Below are 14,712 nucleotides of genomic sequence, written 5' to 3'. Positions count from 1 at the left end.
TTTCTCACACACCGGGGGAGCTCCAAACATCACTCTGCTCCCCAGTGTCATGTGGTGAAGACATATTCTCTTTTTAATGCTGATACCACACACACGCACACTCTCCCACACACACACACACACACGATTAGGTGCACATTTTCATGCACTATTTCGTCCTTCCTTTTTTCACGCCATCTAAATGTCTGCACCTGAATACAACTAATAGTTGCTTTAAAATCTGATGAACTCATCCATTTTGTCATCTAAGATGATGTCACTTCACTGTACCATGAGGTCAGATTTAAAAGTTGTGTCTGGAATGTTCCATCACCTGATCTCATGTGATTAAATATGAATCAAATGATCAACAGCAGCATATGACACGCCTTCTTCTTGCACCGGGCTTCACCAAACGATCCGGTGTCAGCAGTGGGTCGGCGGGCGTCAGGGCTCACTGAACACTTCTCACATCCCAGTTTCACTGCGTTAACTCCAAAACTGAAGATTGCTCGGCAAACCGAAATAGAAGCACAATGCTGCTCTTTTGTGGTTTTTCTTAAGTGAGCTCTATCGTAGTGGCCCCAGGTGGCGTCGGCCGCCTTTATTTTTTTCCGATTTCAAGTCGTCTTGAGGAGGAATACATTAGAATGTCTGAGCAGCCGCAGACATTAGATGCGATTAATTTTCTGCTCATCTATTGGCAGATAGTGAGCCGAGTTAGTGGCTGACAGATGGGGCCAAACGCTGGAGGACAGAAGTTGGATTACTCTGTGTATTTTATATGCGTCTGTGTGTGTTGACTGTACATTCAGTGAGTTTGCTTTAATGTGTTGTGGATCTTCTCTTTGTTTTGTGCTGAAAAAATGTCGACTAAACTTTGACTATGAAACTTCTTATGTTGATGAGGATTGTAAAATTCCACTGAATGAGATATTGTCACTTTGGAATGGCTGCTTGTTGGCTCAGGAGTGATGTTGGTGAGGAAAAAAAGCCCCGTTTATACTCCCTTTACGTACAAAATTTTACCTGTCTGTTGTGTGTTGGTGTTGCTGTTCACCATTATTTCCACCAGGGGGTGGACCTAGGTCCTCCAAAATCAACGGGGACCGTCTCCATGAAAATGTACCTCTTGCACCATAGATGGAACAGAAGCAGCATTGTAGGAGGAGGTGGTCGGTGGGCCATTAAATACATTGTGACTGGAGAAGAGAAAGTTTGATGGTGATTTGCTTTGTATCGTAAGATTGGTGGAAACATGGACAAAAGTAATATAGCGCACAGACAGAATGTTCTGTCTATATCCGTACATAACATTGAGCTTAAATGGGCTTTAATGGGGACAATAATATATATCAACCTTTGTCAAGAAGTGATTTCAGCATGAAGAATACCTCCAATCCATCCAGGCCTGCGGTGGCAGCACCCTGCATCCAAAGGACATGAAACGCAATTGTTGGCCTTTGTTCTGTGTGAACATTCAGGTTCACCTGGGATGTACTCTCCTCTTGTGTTTCCTCTCCGGTGCATTTTCATGACAGCAAATATATTCACCTTCTCCACTGTAATTTTTCTTACGAGTTTTAGGTCTAGTTGTCCAAACGGCAGCTTGACCGTCACCCCGGTACTAGTTCAGAATACTTTTGATGGCCCCGTTTTCTCTCACAATGAGTAGATATTGCATTGAGCTACTAGGTTTTAAGTGTGACTCGTGTCAGGAGATATTCAAGAGAATTTGTTTTTATTAGCAGCTGGACGAGTCTCGTCAACACGGAAAATCGCATTTCACAGTTCCACACGAAACACACTCCCGCGGCCAGCTGTGTCGTGCTGAGCGCGTCCAGATGGCCTTCAGGACGTCTCGCTGTGCCTGTTAGTTGCCGTGCGCTCGTCTAGACTTGAGAGAAGCTTTCCGATTTAGACCCATCCGCAGTTGCTCTGTGGTGGCCTCTTCTTTGAACACCGACACATTTTGTCATTAGTGGGACTGAAACGACAAGCCTGCCAGAGAGGACCCCCAGCAGAGACAACCTTTCTGCTTTCACTATGGCAAGCATCAGGGAGCAGGACCTCTGACTCATACCCATACAGATATATGTGTGTGTGTGTGTCTATATATATATATATATATATATATATATATATATATATATATATATATATATATATATATATATATATATATATATATATATATATATATCTGCTTTGGTTAAAGTGTTCAAGTCTTGTCATGTCGTGTCCACCATTTGCTTGAGGCCCCGCCCCACATGACCCTTTGACAACCCCTGCTGACCACCACGAATACACTGTGAACTGTGTACATCCTGCTAGCAAATGTTATATTCTATATGTCGTGGGTTTCTCAAATGTCTCCTTAATTTGAGCTGGACTAGGGGCTATGGGTTACAGTCCAAATGAACAGACGTGAGCAGTATCATCCCAATGTGTCGCGTCTGTAATCTGCACTGTAGGATGTCAGTGAACGTGACAGAGGTTTTACCTTCCGTTGAAGGATCTGGGAAAATGACCCAAACTGATCCAGTGTGAACAAGTGTGTGTCAAAAACTAGCAACAACAGGAAGTGGTGTTACTCACATGAACAAACAGTCACTCAATGAAGGAGACAGTGGGATTGACTCCACCCACTTCTACGGTGTGTCACAGTCATTTTGAAGTGACCCCTGGTGAATAGCCCCACGTCCCCACTGTACATAAACCTGTTCCAATCAGAATACCGCTGAAAACACGAGGAGGTTTTGACAACTCGACTGCGTCTGAATCAAGCAAAGAGCAGGACCTATGGCTGTGAATGAGAATGAGGTGTTAGTGAAATATTCAGGCTCATGTGCGCGAGAAAATCAGCTTCAGGAAAAAGAACAACAGGCGGCTTCAACTTGGTGAGTCAAGTGTGAGTCTGAATTAATACTAGTCCTGTGTGGGTCTCTTTCTCCTCCTGTAGCTGCAATTACTGACCGGCTTGAATAGTAATGAGAATCCAACGCTACCATGCAAACAACTGTGACGTTTTCGAAATTCCTAAATCCTGCTGACTGTGTAACTCATGCAGCAACACTGAGCCAATATCTAGGTATAAGCACTATCAACGAAACAGGAGGTTTGGAGCCGAAGGGGGGGGAGTTCTGTTTCAGCTAGAATGTGTGGACCTGCTGAGGTGGATATAAGCAGGTAGAGATTGTTATCTCCAGCCAGGATCATCAGGATTTCCCAATGCTTATCTGGGTGTGATTGTGACTGTACCAAATTTGCTCACCCACAATCCAAATGTAGCATTACACAGTTGCGTCCTAGTTCATGTGTAAAGTGTGCCCGGTTTTATGGCATTTTCAGCACCAGCTGTGGCAATGTCTTGATCTGTCCTCCCTCCGTTGATGTAGTTGGACCCTGATGGGCTTGGTTGGTTCCTTGAAACCACTCAGTGAAATCTGCTCTGCTACTCTGGACTGTATCCATCAGCCTAACTGCCTTGTAATGTGTGTGTAATCAGATTTGCCCCGCATGTGGACGGACCTCAGGGTCGTCATGGTCTCCACCACAGAAGGAGCGCCAGTTTGGCCAGAATGACCTCAGGGTCACTCCATGCTAGCGACGCTGATTAGAGCGAGCGCATGCGTTGATGAACATTAATTAGAGCATAAATTAGAGGCCAACACTTGGGGAGCGCAGGGAGAAGGAAGACACCGAGTGGACATGAGGCACAGGCTGTACCTCCACCACGCCACTGAAACTGTTGCCCCTACAGCTGCTCAAAATATGAGATGATCAATCGACTTGCGCAATGAATAACACCATCCCAACAACCAATGAATTATTACAAAATCTAATGACTGCAGTAGGGATGGGCGAGACAGACAAAAAAAGTTATCGCAATAAATGTTTCAATTTTGGCGATAACGATAGTTATCACGCTAAATACATTTTCATTCTCTTCCATGTGTTGTACACACTACCGTCTCTCTTAAATCTGTTTTATGATAAAAATTGTCAGTGGAGTTTGTCTCAAACATCATTCTTTGTTTATGTTTAAATATAATAGTTAACTAAGTGTAGAGATGAGAAATTCAATGTTTCATGTCTCTGGTAGAAGCCGCTGGTGTCTGAGAGACTGTTCTGACAGTTTTATTCAGGGGTTAAATTGAGCCGTCTGTCTGCTGTATCTCATGTCTCTTAACAGTTGACTTTAACTATGGTCCAGTCTGGACACATTTCCTAGATGCTATTGAAGAATATTAGAAATTATGTGAATACATGATCATTTAGACAGATTCTATTCTCGAAATTATTGTGCAAACTTCAGTCCTTTGTCTTGTTTGATGACGATCCTGAAGATCCACAATTCTCTCTCCTAAAATGGTTGTTTTTCATTGCCTTATTGAAGATTTCACTAATACTTTGACCGTTTTAGAATTTGTTGATGGTCCCTAACTGAAGCCGGGTTGTAGCATTAGCTGCCTGTGAGAGTGTGTCCGCAATCAGTGAACCCTAATGGGGACGCGGAAGAGGACGCCGCCGCCAATACCGGTGCGATGTCCGTCCAATATCCAACTATTTTCATCATAGTGTTTCGCCAGCGCAGCGGGAGACCTGCATGTGTTGATGTGAACCAAGGCAGACGACCGCATCAGACAACCTATGAGGACGACTCCATCTAATAAAATAAACAGGGATCCAGAGACTCAGAGTCGACCAGTGTCATTATCAAGGGTTCCCTTTATTAAAAATAAGTAAAAAACTACGATCATGAACCAAAGTCCACCACACTCTCCACAGCTGTCACACGCTGATGTCGGCTGAACTAAGGAAGACACGCGACAAAACTACTATCCGAAGAATCACAATCACACCTCCTGGTAACAATGCGGGCAATAGCACAGAGACAAACTTGATATGTGTGGTAAACACACACACAAGCACAGACAGAAAATTAAACAAAGACCAGAGATATCATTAAAAACACTGTGATTGAAGAGAAACTTATTTGAACAACTCAGCTAATGACCACCACCTGGCCTTGTTATCTCCAGCCAGGCTTCATAGTGCTGCTGTTTTCCCTTTGTCTTTGACTGCTACACTGCGCTACACAGGTCTGCAGTCTGAAGCCGGTTCACACGGTGTGTCATTTAAGCGAGACGAGGCCGCGCAGCTGAATATGAGAAATCACACCGATGCCTTCGACAAACATTCTGATGTCCCGTCTCCTCTGCCTCGGTCCTCATTAGCCCTCACATCTGTCTCACTCTCAGGGGGACACGCTCAACAATATGCTCCAATTTAGGCCCGCGTGTTTATGTGCCGTACAAAGTTCCTGTTTAATTACTGCTGTGTTTGCTGTAGTTATTTACCAGACAAACGAGCACATCTGCAGCCGACAGCCAGAATGGTAAATAACTTTTACGGGCTTTTGTGTGCAAACACTAAATATTGAACTTATTTCCTGCTGGTATGCAGACGGCGTCATAAATCATCATGAATTAATAATTGAATGGGCCCTGATTAAGTTTTGCTTCACTGTTGGGGAAACGCATGAGCTCGCGCTGCGGAGTGGGAAAAGACTTTTAATGGAGTTTCTTCCTGCTAATGCTGTTTGCTTCCGGGGGATTTGCTTTGAGACAAAAACAGCCAAAGTTTACGTGGGGGAAAAAAGAAAAACTGATTGATGATGAAAGACACAGAGGAGCTGAAAGAATTACTGGAGCTTACAGCCTTACTTCACGTTGTCGTTTCTCCACGTAATCTTGTAATGCTCAAGGATGCTTTTACCTGACAGCCTCTATATTTGAAGAACCGCAGTGTGAGTATTACAGCCACCTGCCTGATATCATGTCGATCTGCCTTTTCCTGCCAAAACAGCATCTGGCATCAACACGTTAGCAGCAGGTCCTCTAAGTCCTGAACGCTGCCAGATGGACGCCACCACTTGTTTGTCCAGTACATCCCACAGGTGCTCATGGTTTGTCAAGTCCTTTCTGCTGGAAGGATGGCATAGCACCATTTGAGACACTTCAGTTTGCCTAATAAAATTAGAAGTTGATTCGATTGGTTTGGATTGGTTATTAATCCCTTGAGAGGACAATTGCGGTGTATAGTCTAAAGTGACAGAAAGAATGCGATCACTTCATGAACGTATTGAAGGTAACCAGTCAGGCTTTTAGCTAGGAGGGCATCTGGGCATCTACAAACCATGAAAAAATGGACGCCCAATTCACAACCGTATGCTATAGCTATAGTTGAGAATCAGACGCCTAGACGCCCTCCTAGCTAAAACCCTGTAACCAGTGCTTTTTACCTTGTTACTGGGACCCCCCCCTCCTTTTGGCTGCACAGACTTGAAGTGATGAGTTTGTGCTATGTCTATGGGAGAACGGTATTACTCAGTCAGTGGAAGCACACATGGATTAGAGTATTCCGGTATTAGCTCTGTTGGTGTAACGCAATGCAAATGCATTCAGGGGAGACTTTTATCACAGACTATAGGCAATGACCAAAAGAGCTGAAGCTCAAGAGGAAGCAGCTAACCCTGAGAGACTCCAGGAGAGTCCAGTCATGGTGGCTTGTGTGTCCTGTGAGGACACAGGTTCCTGCTAAGCTTTTCATAGCAGACATAAGACGTTTTTGAGGTATTCCATTTGGTTGCCAGGGCTGTTTTTACATTGGTGTGATGTAAGGGAGATGTGATTTGTCTGGTCTGTAGAATGGACTGTCACAATGTAGCACATGCCCAATTCCATATTACCCAAATGAGCTCCTCTTAAACAAGGCAAACATGCAAGTTTTCTTAATGTAAAGCATTTTTTTAAATCTGTCAAAGACCCCATGCAACAATAAAAGATGTGCCGTTGTAATGTCTGTGGTGCACCTTGGCATTTTCAACACAGCACACCACACTGTCCCACCCCAGATCTGCAGGTTCCTTTAAGCCAGACGTTTTGTGTGATAAAAGAATAAAACAAACATTGCAACAAAAGGACAGGATGACGACGACTATGACACGTTACCATTGTCGGCTCTCAGCCGATTTTCAGCGCAAATTCAGACCAGACATAAGGATTCTCTTACAGGAAAAAGCGGTAGTAAAATCACCCTTGTCTGGTCAGGACGCAGGTCTGCTCAGGAAAACACACTTTGCAATCCACCTGCGACAGTAATTGTTGATATTTTCTCTGCTTCTCCTTGCATTGATAGTTACTAGTGCTGAGTGCGACCCCAGGGGAGCTGCAGATTTGGGCATGCCTTGACACTTATACTGCCTGCGTACATTAGCACCTTCTCGGGGTCATTTACAGTGTTGCGACTGTGTTTGAGGTATCAGTGACTTTTCTCTCATCATTTGCCCAAGTGTTCAGTCCAAGAACCGTTGGTGGAGTTTAAAAGATGGTTTGGGATTCACACAGCCGGCAGACTCATGCCAGGGCCTCCAACCATCTTTCCCGCTGCGTCTTCTTATTTAGCACAACCACCATCGTGAGGTGCACAGCAGGTTAATCGTCTGGGCGGGTTCGCACTTGCGACCACATCAGAGACTTGGATTCTCCTCTGATGGAGCACATGATTGCTCTGCAGCAGTCCGACTGTGAGTCTGACAGCAGTCTGTTCGTGTCGAGCTGTGTTTCTTATTGAATATTGATCTTTGACCTTTGACAGGGCAGGTTTTTAAAGTGAAAGATTTATGAAGGGCCGTGATGGAAATTACAGTTGTGTACAAAGAGAGGTGGTGCCTAAAAAAAAAAGTATAATTGTCAAAGAAGCGATGTTTAAAAAAAAAACGTGCCTACCTCCTAATGACACCAGTGAGCGGTGCTGTTCAGAGACATGAGAGTCCTGAAAGTACTGTAAAAACCTGTCAGCTCCATCCCACATTACCTGCCAGTGGCTCTGCTCCCCTGGTGGTTTCATACTCGCAAGGCGAGTCATCAGCAGGTGACGTGTGTGCGCAGCAGCTGTCGCAGGGCGGGTGTGTTAGGTGCTGTCATGGATGAAGGCGTGAAAGTGGAAGGTGGGATTCTGTTAAGAGCTGTCATTTTCTGCTTTTGGAGGAGCATTAGCGTTGACAAGTCTGTGACTCTTCGTGAGTGGGTCTGTGACCAATGAAAATAAGCGTTTGTTTTGTTGTTGGAAGTTGTGGGAATGGCACACATGACATGTGTGAATCTGGGATACTGCATGTCCTCAAAAGTCATAGTCTTCATTCATCCATGAATGTTGGTGGTTGTCTTCCACACCTTCCAGTCTTTCCTCTCCATGTGTTCTGACCATTTAGCCTGCCAAATGTTGTTTCCATGTGAGCGCGCCCTCTGATGAACTCTTTTAAAGTCTATCCTTTTTAGTCACTTTGACAACAGCCTCAGCATCTTCATCCATGGCCCTTCTCATGCTTCAGGTGGCAAACTGAATCCCAAATGGTCAGTGTAGGTGCAGGTTATCGGTCCAACTGATCAGGAGCACACACTACAACAAGTCAGGTGCTGTAAGCAGTTGATCTGTTGCAGCTTGTGTGACTGGAGCAAAAGCTTGCACCCGCACGGCCCTTTTGGGTTGCAGTTGGACACCCCTGCTCTGAAGGACACGTCATGGCAGTGGCTGCTGCTGTCCTCTGTAGCCTCGCCCCACTCTCACCGGACTCACTCACAACATGGGCTCCAACTTTTTAAGCACATTTGAGCGAATCGGCACAGAACGGCGACACCACAGGGCCGTTCTGAGCTGAGTGGAGGGTTTTCTGCTGTGAGAAACCTGTGATTGCTGTCTGAACTCAGTCTGTGTGCTGTGTCTTTGCAGGTATGAATATAAAGAAATGCTACACAACTCCACCTTCTGTTTGGTGCCTCGAGGCAGACGACTGGGCTCCTTTCGCTTCCTCGAAGCCCTGCAGGTAAAGACACGCACGCACACACATGTTTTTCTTCCTATCCTAGTGAGGACTGTCATTGACTTCCATGCTTTCCCCAGCCTCTCACCCTAAACTTAAAACCCTCTAAAACAAATGGCTGACCTTAACCATGAGTCTGAACCAAACTGAAACCCAATGAGTTATTCTGAAATTTTAATCCTCAAACATGAGGCTCAACCTTGTGGGGACCAGCTAAATGTCCCCACAAACGCACAAAGTGTGTTTCCAAGAATTTGTCCCCACAAGTATAGCTATACACGCACCCACAGGGACACGCTGTTGAGAAATGTATTATCGACATCTATACATCTTTTCCCTTCCTTTTCATTTTAGAAGACACGTATTTAATTCAATGTACTCTTCCACACATGAAATTCTTATTTCTTTTCTTTTTCATATTTTCCATTGCTTGCCTAGTTCTTGCATTAACAGCTTCTCACATTCAACAATTTTCCAACAGTGGTCGTATCCATTCTTAATTGGTTTAGAGATGAGTCATAGAGATGTACTCAGCCAGTAAAAACGCTATCTATCTGACCGCCATATCAATTTTCATATTTCCATTTTGACCTTTTCGAAATTGTTCCCTGATATTGGATCTGCATTAACCTTCAGTCTACTTTCACTCCATCACCCGCTTCTGTAACGACCCTCCACTCGTCTGAATGACTGCCCTGCTGTCCTTTACCTCCGCTCACTCTGCTGCAGACACGCCAGTGCTCTTATCTTATCAGCTACACACTCAAACGCACACAACTGGCCTTTTGACTGAGAAGAGGAACCCGCTGTTCGTTCACCTTCCTCTTCCTCTCCTGCGTTTGTCTGATGCACAGCTTCTTCAAGGCTTTCATCAACTGTATTGGGTCGGTTTGTTTGTTTATTTGTGGAGGAAACGGCATCAAGCTTCTGCTCCCTGGTGAGCTGAAACCTGCATGACCTGGTGTGTCATCTTGACACTGCACACACACACACACACACAACCTGCTGTCTTCCTCCAATAAAGGTTTCTTCTTGATCATTTAAAATTAAATTTCTATGCTGCTAGATAATTGCATTCTAAGAGTCGGAAAGGTGCCATTTCAGTATTTCGATTTTTTTTCCTGTTTCCTTTTTTCAGTTTTCTGTCTTTTTTGATAAGATTTTGATATTTTTTTATGTCCGATTTAAGTTACTTTTTTATTCATTGAATGATTACTCTGTTCCACATTAAACTGTGTAACTGAATTCATTTTATTTAACTATTCCTTGATGCATTTTAAATGCGTTCCTCATCAAGACCTTGAAATGATTTTGTAAATTGTGTTCACCAGTCACAGTCTGCGAAACATCACATCCTACTACACTACATTTTTAAACAATCCGTGACTAAACCAAGCAACCATTGCGGAGGCTGTTGGGACTGTGTGCTCAGATTGTGGCTGCAATTCCCTCTCAGGCTGCGTGTGTTCCGGTCATGCTGAGCAACGGCTGGGAGCTTCCGTTCTCCGAGATCATCAACTGGAACACGGCTGCTGTCATTGGAGACGAGAGGCTTCTGCTGCAGGTAATGAACCACACACACACCTCCACAACACACTTGGAGGGAACGCACATGCCCTCAAGTCTGGTTTTACCTGTGTCGATTAGTATGTCAAATGCAGCATCAGAACCTCTTACTTTGTGAGAATTTGACCAAAATAAGTGAAAAGTGAAGTTTGTTTTTGCTGCCTTGTGGCTTCATACATTTTTATTCTTTTTTTTTTGCGCCAAATAAATGCACAGCAACATCCATTTCATCTTGAGACTTGTGGCAGGGGATTCTGGAAAAGTCTCCATCATGTAGAGACGCTCAGACCTATTGATGATTTATGACTCTGTGCCTCGCCGTCATGCGTTCGCTAGCTTGCATTTGAATAAATAGTAGCCTGTAGACTGTAGCTTTTCTGTGCCTGCACCAAAGTAGATGGGATTTAAGCTGCCATGGGAGGGCTGCAAAGTGCGCTGGTATACCTGAAGTGTTTTTGGCTTTTTCATCTCAAAACCTCTGAGTGAACCTCTGAAAGTTTTCTCAAACTTAATTCACCATTTTTCTGGAGGCTACAATATAGCTGTTTACCAGTCAGCCCTGATATCTGCTTCCTGCTGCGACTCCTCCGCTGCCGCTTCTTAATGTGCTTAATATTTCGCTGTAAACCACCTGAACTGATTTTTGAAGAGTCTTTAATCTTCCTGTCACCTCGGCTTTGGAGCAACCTGCTGACTGGCTGCTGTTTTTGGTTCTCCAGATTCCTACCACGGTGCGCTCCATCCACCAGGACAAGATTCTGGCCCTCCGACAGCAGACCCAGTTCCTCTGGGAAGCTTATTTCTCCTCCGTGGAAAAGATTGTGCTGACCACTCTGGAGGTGAGGAAGCAGCACACTCCTGCACACCCACACTATTTACCTGATAAATAATGAAACAGCTACAATAATTCAATAGAAAACCTGTAAAAAATAAGTAAAAACTCAGGTGTGACTTGGTATTTCATCTCCAGCATCTCCACCTTTTATTTGAGGACAAGATAAAGTTGAGACTTCTCGCGGCTTCACCTCATGTTTTTATGTGCATCTACTCGTGAGGAAGCGGCTCAGTTTAGAGAATCCATGACTGGAATACAGATGTTTACATCCAGAGCCCTCATTATTCAGTTTAAGCAAGTTGTTTACAGAGGAAGGATAACACCTCGGCTTACCACCGCCACCACGCTGCGCTTACAAATGCCTCGGCTTCATGCCCCCCTTTTTCATCCAAGTATCCAGGCAAACATTTAATATCCTCCCGTTCTGCTTCCCCAACGGCCGAGAGCAAGATTCGTTTTCAATCCCGCAATCGTGTTCACGGTGGAGTCACAGACATGGATCAAGGTTTCAGACTCACATGAGCTGGTTTTCTAGTGCTGTTAATGCTGTGATTTATGTGTGGCACTTACCACACGCACGCACGCACATAAACACGCACAATATGTCAGAGATACAAAAGGCACCACCCAAGTGTAACCCCACTGACACGGTGTCACTCAGCACTAAAAAGCAAGGTGACACGCTGAAAGCTTTCATGTGAAGTGTGTGTGTGTGTGTGTGTGTGTGTGTGTGTGTGTGTGTGCGTGCGCTTGCTTGTTCCCATTGAAACAGCGTGGCCTAAACACTTAATCCTGACTGACTGTCCAGTTAAAGGAAGAGGTGAGCAGAGGTGGAGACGGTGGCATATGTAAATGAAAAACGGCTTTGGCAGAGCAGCAAGATAACAAGCGCCATGGTTTATTCATCACACACACAACCTCACGGCAGCACACACACACACACCGTCTTCCAGCACGATGAAAGATATAATGAAATATTGAGGAACAGTCTTAAAACAAGAGGAGAATCTGCTGAAAATACAAAGACAGATGTTAAGAAGAGACAAATTACCAGAAATAAAAGCGCAGTGCAGGTAAAGTCACTCATTTTGTGACTATGAAGAAAACAATCAGGAGAACAGATTTACTTTTCTTTTTTTTAAACCGCGATCACTACTACATTATGCAACTGTCTGATAATAATAATCATAATAATTACATTGTAAGAACACATTTAGTACACATTTAGAACACATGAAGTATGAAAAACACACTGAAGGAGTGTGAAATAATGACTTGTTTACTATGTTTTATCACTTGTAGACTTATAAATAGTAATTGAAAGACATTTAGACAGTATTTTTCCATACATTTCGAAATATGTCATTTTATATATGTTGTATGAAATAAATGAATTAAATTAAAAACCATTTAAAATGTAGACATATTGTATTAGAATGATGAACGGACAATCCTGTTTGTCACTGCCTCAGTATTGTTCCCTGTCAGCTTCAGTTCTCCACTAACCTTCAAGACCACCAACACTGTTCTTCGACAACAGCTCTTCAACTAATCTCTCCAACATTGTGGGCAGTTTTGTTCATTGAAATGTGATTTAAAATCAGAGTTGTGTTAAATGTGTAAAAAAAGTTTTGATGCAAGAACAGCCAAGACCTTCACCCTCTGGTGGATTACGTAGTTCGGGATTTCTGTTTTATTTATTTAATTTCAATACAGAGCTTATGATGTGAGTTTCTGACTCCATTACACAATTTGTTCATTTTTTTAAATTCAAATCTCCTCTTACAGGAACCCTATTTAACTTCATACGACTAAGCTAATACGCTAACAGGTACAATGTGGCATGTGGATTTGCCTTGGAACAGAGTACTTCATTTTAGGAAGTTATATGATATATAAAAATGTTATATGTTAATAATAAAAAAATTAATAAACAATAAAAGCATTGTTACTATGTTCTCTTTTGAAACATTTATATGATGAAAGAATACATAAAATCTTGAATATCACTCGCAATCTGAATTAAATTTAATTTTAGTTGTTTTTTTTTTTAAACATCATGTTTAGACAGAATTAATTTTCCTGATTGTTTTCATAAAGAACGTTTACAATGCCTCTCAGGCATGGATTTTACTGGTAACATGGCGAATTGACAGTGAATAGTGGAAAAGTGTAAGACATTAGAGAAGGTCAGACAATGACCAAAATAGAAAGAAATATTAGATAAAAGTATAGGGGAGAGGGTCAGTTCAATTCAAGTGAAATAATAAAATGGAGAACGAAGATGGCAGTTATTGTGAAAGACATTAATTTCCTCATTAAAGACGCGTCACCCCATTGGCAACAGAAGAAGCCTCATCTGCTCCGCCACAGACTTAAGAGCTATTCTCCGTGTGCTATTTTACATGGTTTCCTGTCCTGCTGCGAACTTGTGTTTTGACTGGACCAGTCGATGGATTGTTGACTCTCCCGGTCAATAGATCTGAGAGGCGAGTCGACCTATTAAAGTCACCTCTTAAGGCTCGGGAGCTCGCGGAGAGCCAAGATTTATCTATCATGCTCTAATTGGTTGATTGTGGCTGTTCGGAGGTGAGATTGAGTCGTCCATCATGTCCCGACCGAGAGGCGGCTGGGGGGGAGGCCTGGCAGTGGAGCGAGGAAAATGGCCCCTCTTTAGGTGGGGGAGGCTTTTTTTTAAAGGTGTTTTTATTGAGACTTAATCTGTGTGGCTCAAACAAATAATCATCAACTGCTCACAGGCATAACAGAAACCCCTGCGAAGGCTTGTCTACCTTAACCCCCCCCCTCTCCTGTGATGAATTTCCATGCAGCTTTGTCAATATTATTCCAGCAAAGCCCCTCCAGCTATTGTATTAACTTTCTCACAGATCCAAGAGCTGCGAGCCAGCGCTCACTCCGCGCAGCAATTTGCCCCTCTCTCTTCACACAGATTTATTCAGGAGCAGTAACTGCACTCACCAGCCAGAAGATACATACACCAGTGAAAAGAACAACTGCAAGTTAATGCTTTGTTTCATTTTAATGCTGCTGAGGACGTGGCGTTGCACTCGCTGTCTTCAGGACAATAATAAATTGGGTAATTGCATTTTAGAAGCTCCACATCCGTGCAGCACCTCAGCAGGGACCAGCAGCAGGCATCAGGACTAGATCAGCTGGCTTGTCACACTGCAGAGTTGGAAGGGTTCTGCTCGCAGCGGTGGCCTGTGGAGGAGCCTGGATGATGCTGTCGTGCAGCACACGTGCATCTGCATGACTGGGTTGTTGTCATCAAGACTGTCGAGACCAGAGCCTACGGTGACCAGGTCTACGACTGTTGAGGGGGGCAAATCCAAAAGCAAAGTGAATGTGAAAAGTCTGTTAGCCGTTTAAATTCACACATTTATTACTCACTCCAAAAGAGTAATGAATAGTGAGTTTTAAAATA

The 14,712-nt window shown here is 43.7% G+C and overlaps 1 protein-coding gene across 1 annotated transcript in view; it reads left to right on the top strand.

Moving 5' to 3' along the window:
* ext1b (exostosin glycosyltransferase 1b) overlaps nt 1–14,712 on the top strand; it is a 97,156-nt gene that overhangs the window by 66,326 nt on the left and 16,118 nt on the right. Inside the window, exons 2-4 of the mRNA XM_053861487.1 lie at nt 8,776–8,869; nt 10,323–10,430; nt 11,152–11,271. Coding sequence (XP_053717462.1) covers nt 8,776–8,869; nt 10,323–10,430; nt 11,152–11,271 — 322 coding nt within the window. The remainder of the gene's footprint in view (nt 1–8,775; nt 8,870–10,322; nt 10,431–11,151; nt 11,272–14,712) is intronic.

The sequence above is a fragment of the Synchiropus splendidus genome, chromosome 4, assembly GCF_027744825.2.
Source record: "Synchiropus splendidus isolate RoL2022-P1 chromosome 4, RoL_Sspl_1.0, whole genome shotgun sequence".
Lineage (NCBI taxonomy): Eukaryota > Metazoa > Chordata > Actinopteri > Syngnathiformes > Callionymidae > Synchiropus > Synchiropus splendidus.
Note: the sequence above shows the minus strand (reverse complement) of the source record. Positions and strands in the feature narration are given on the sequence as shown.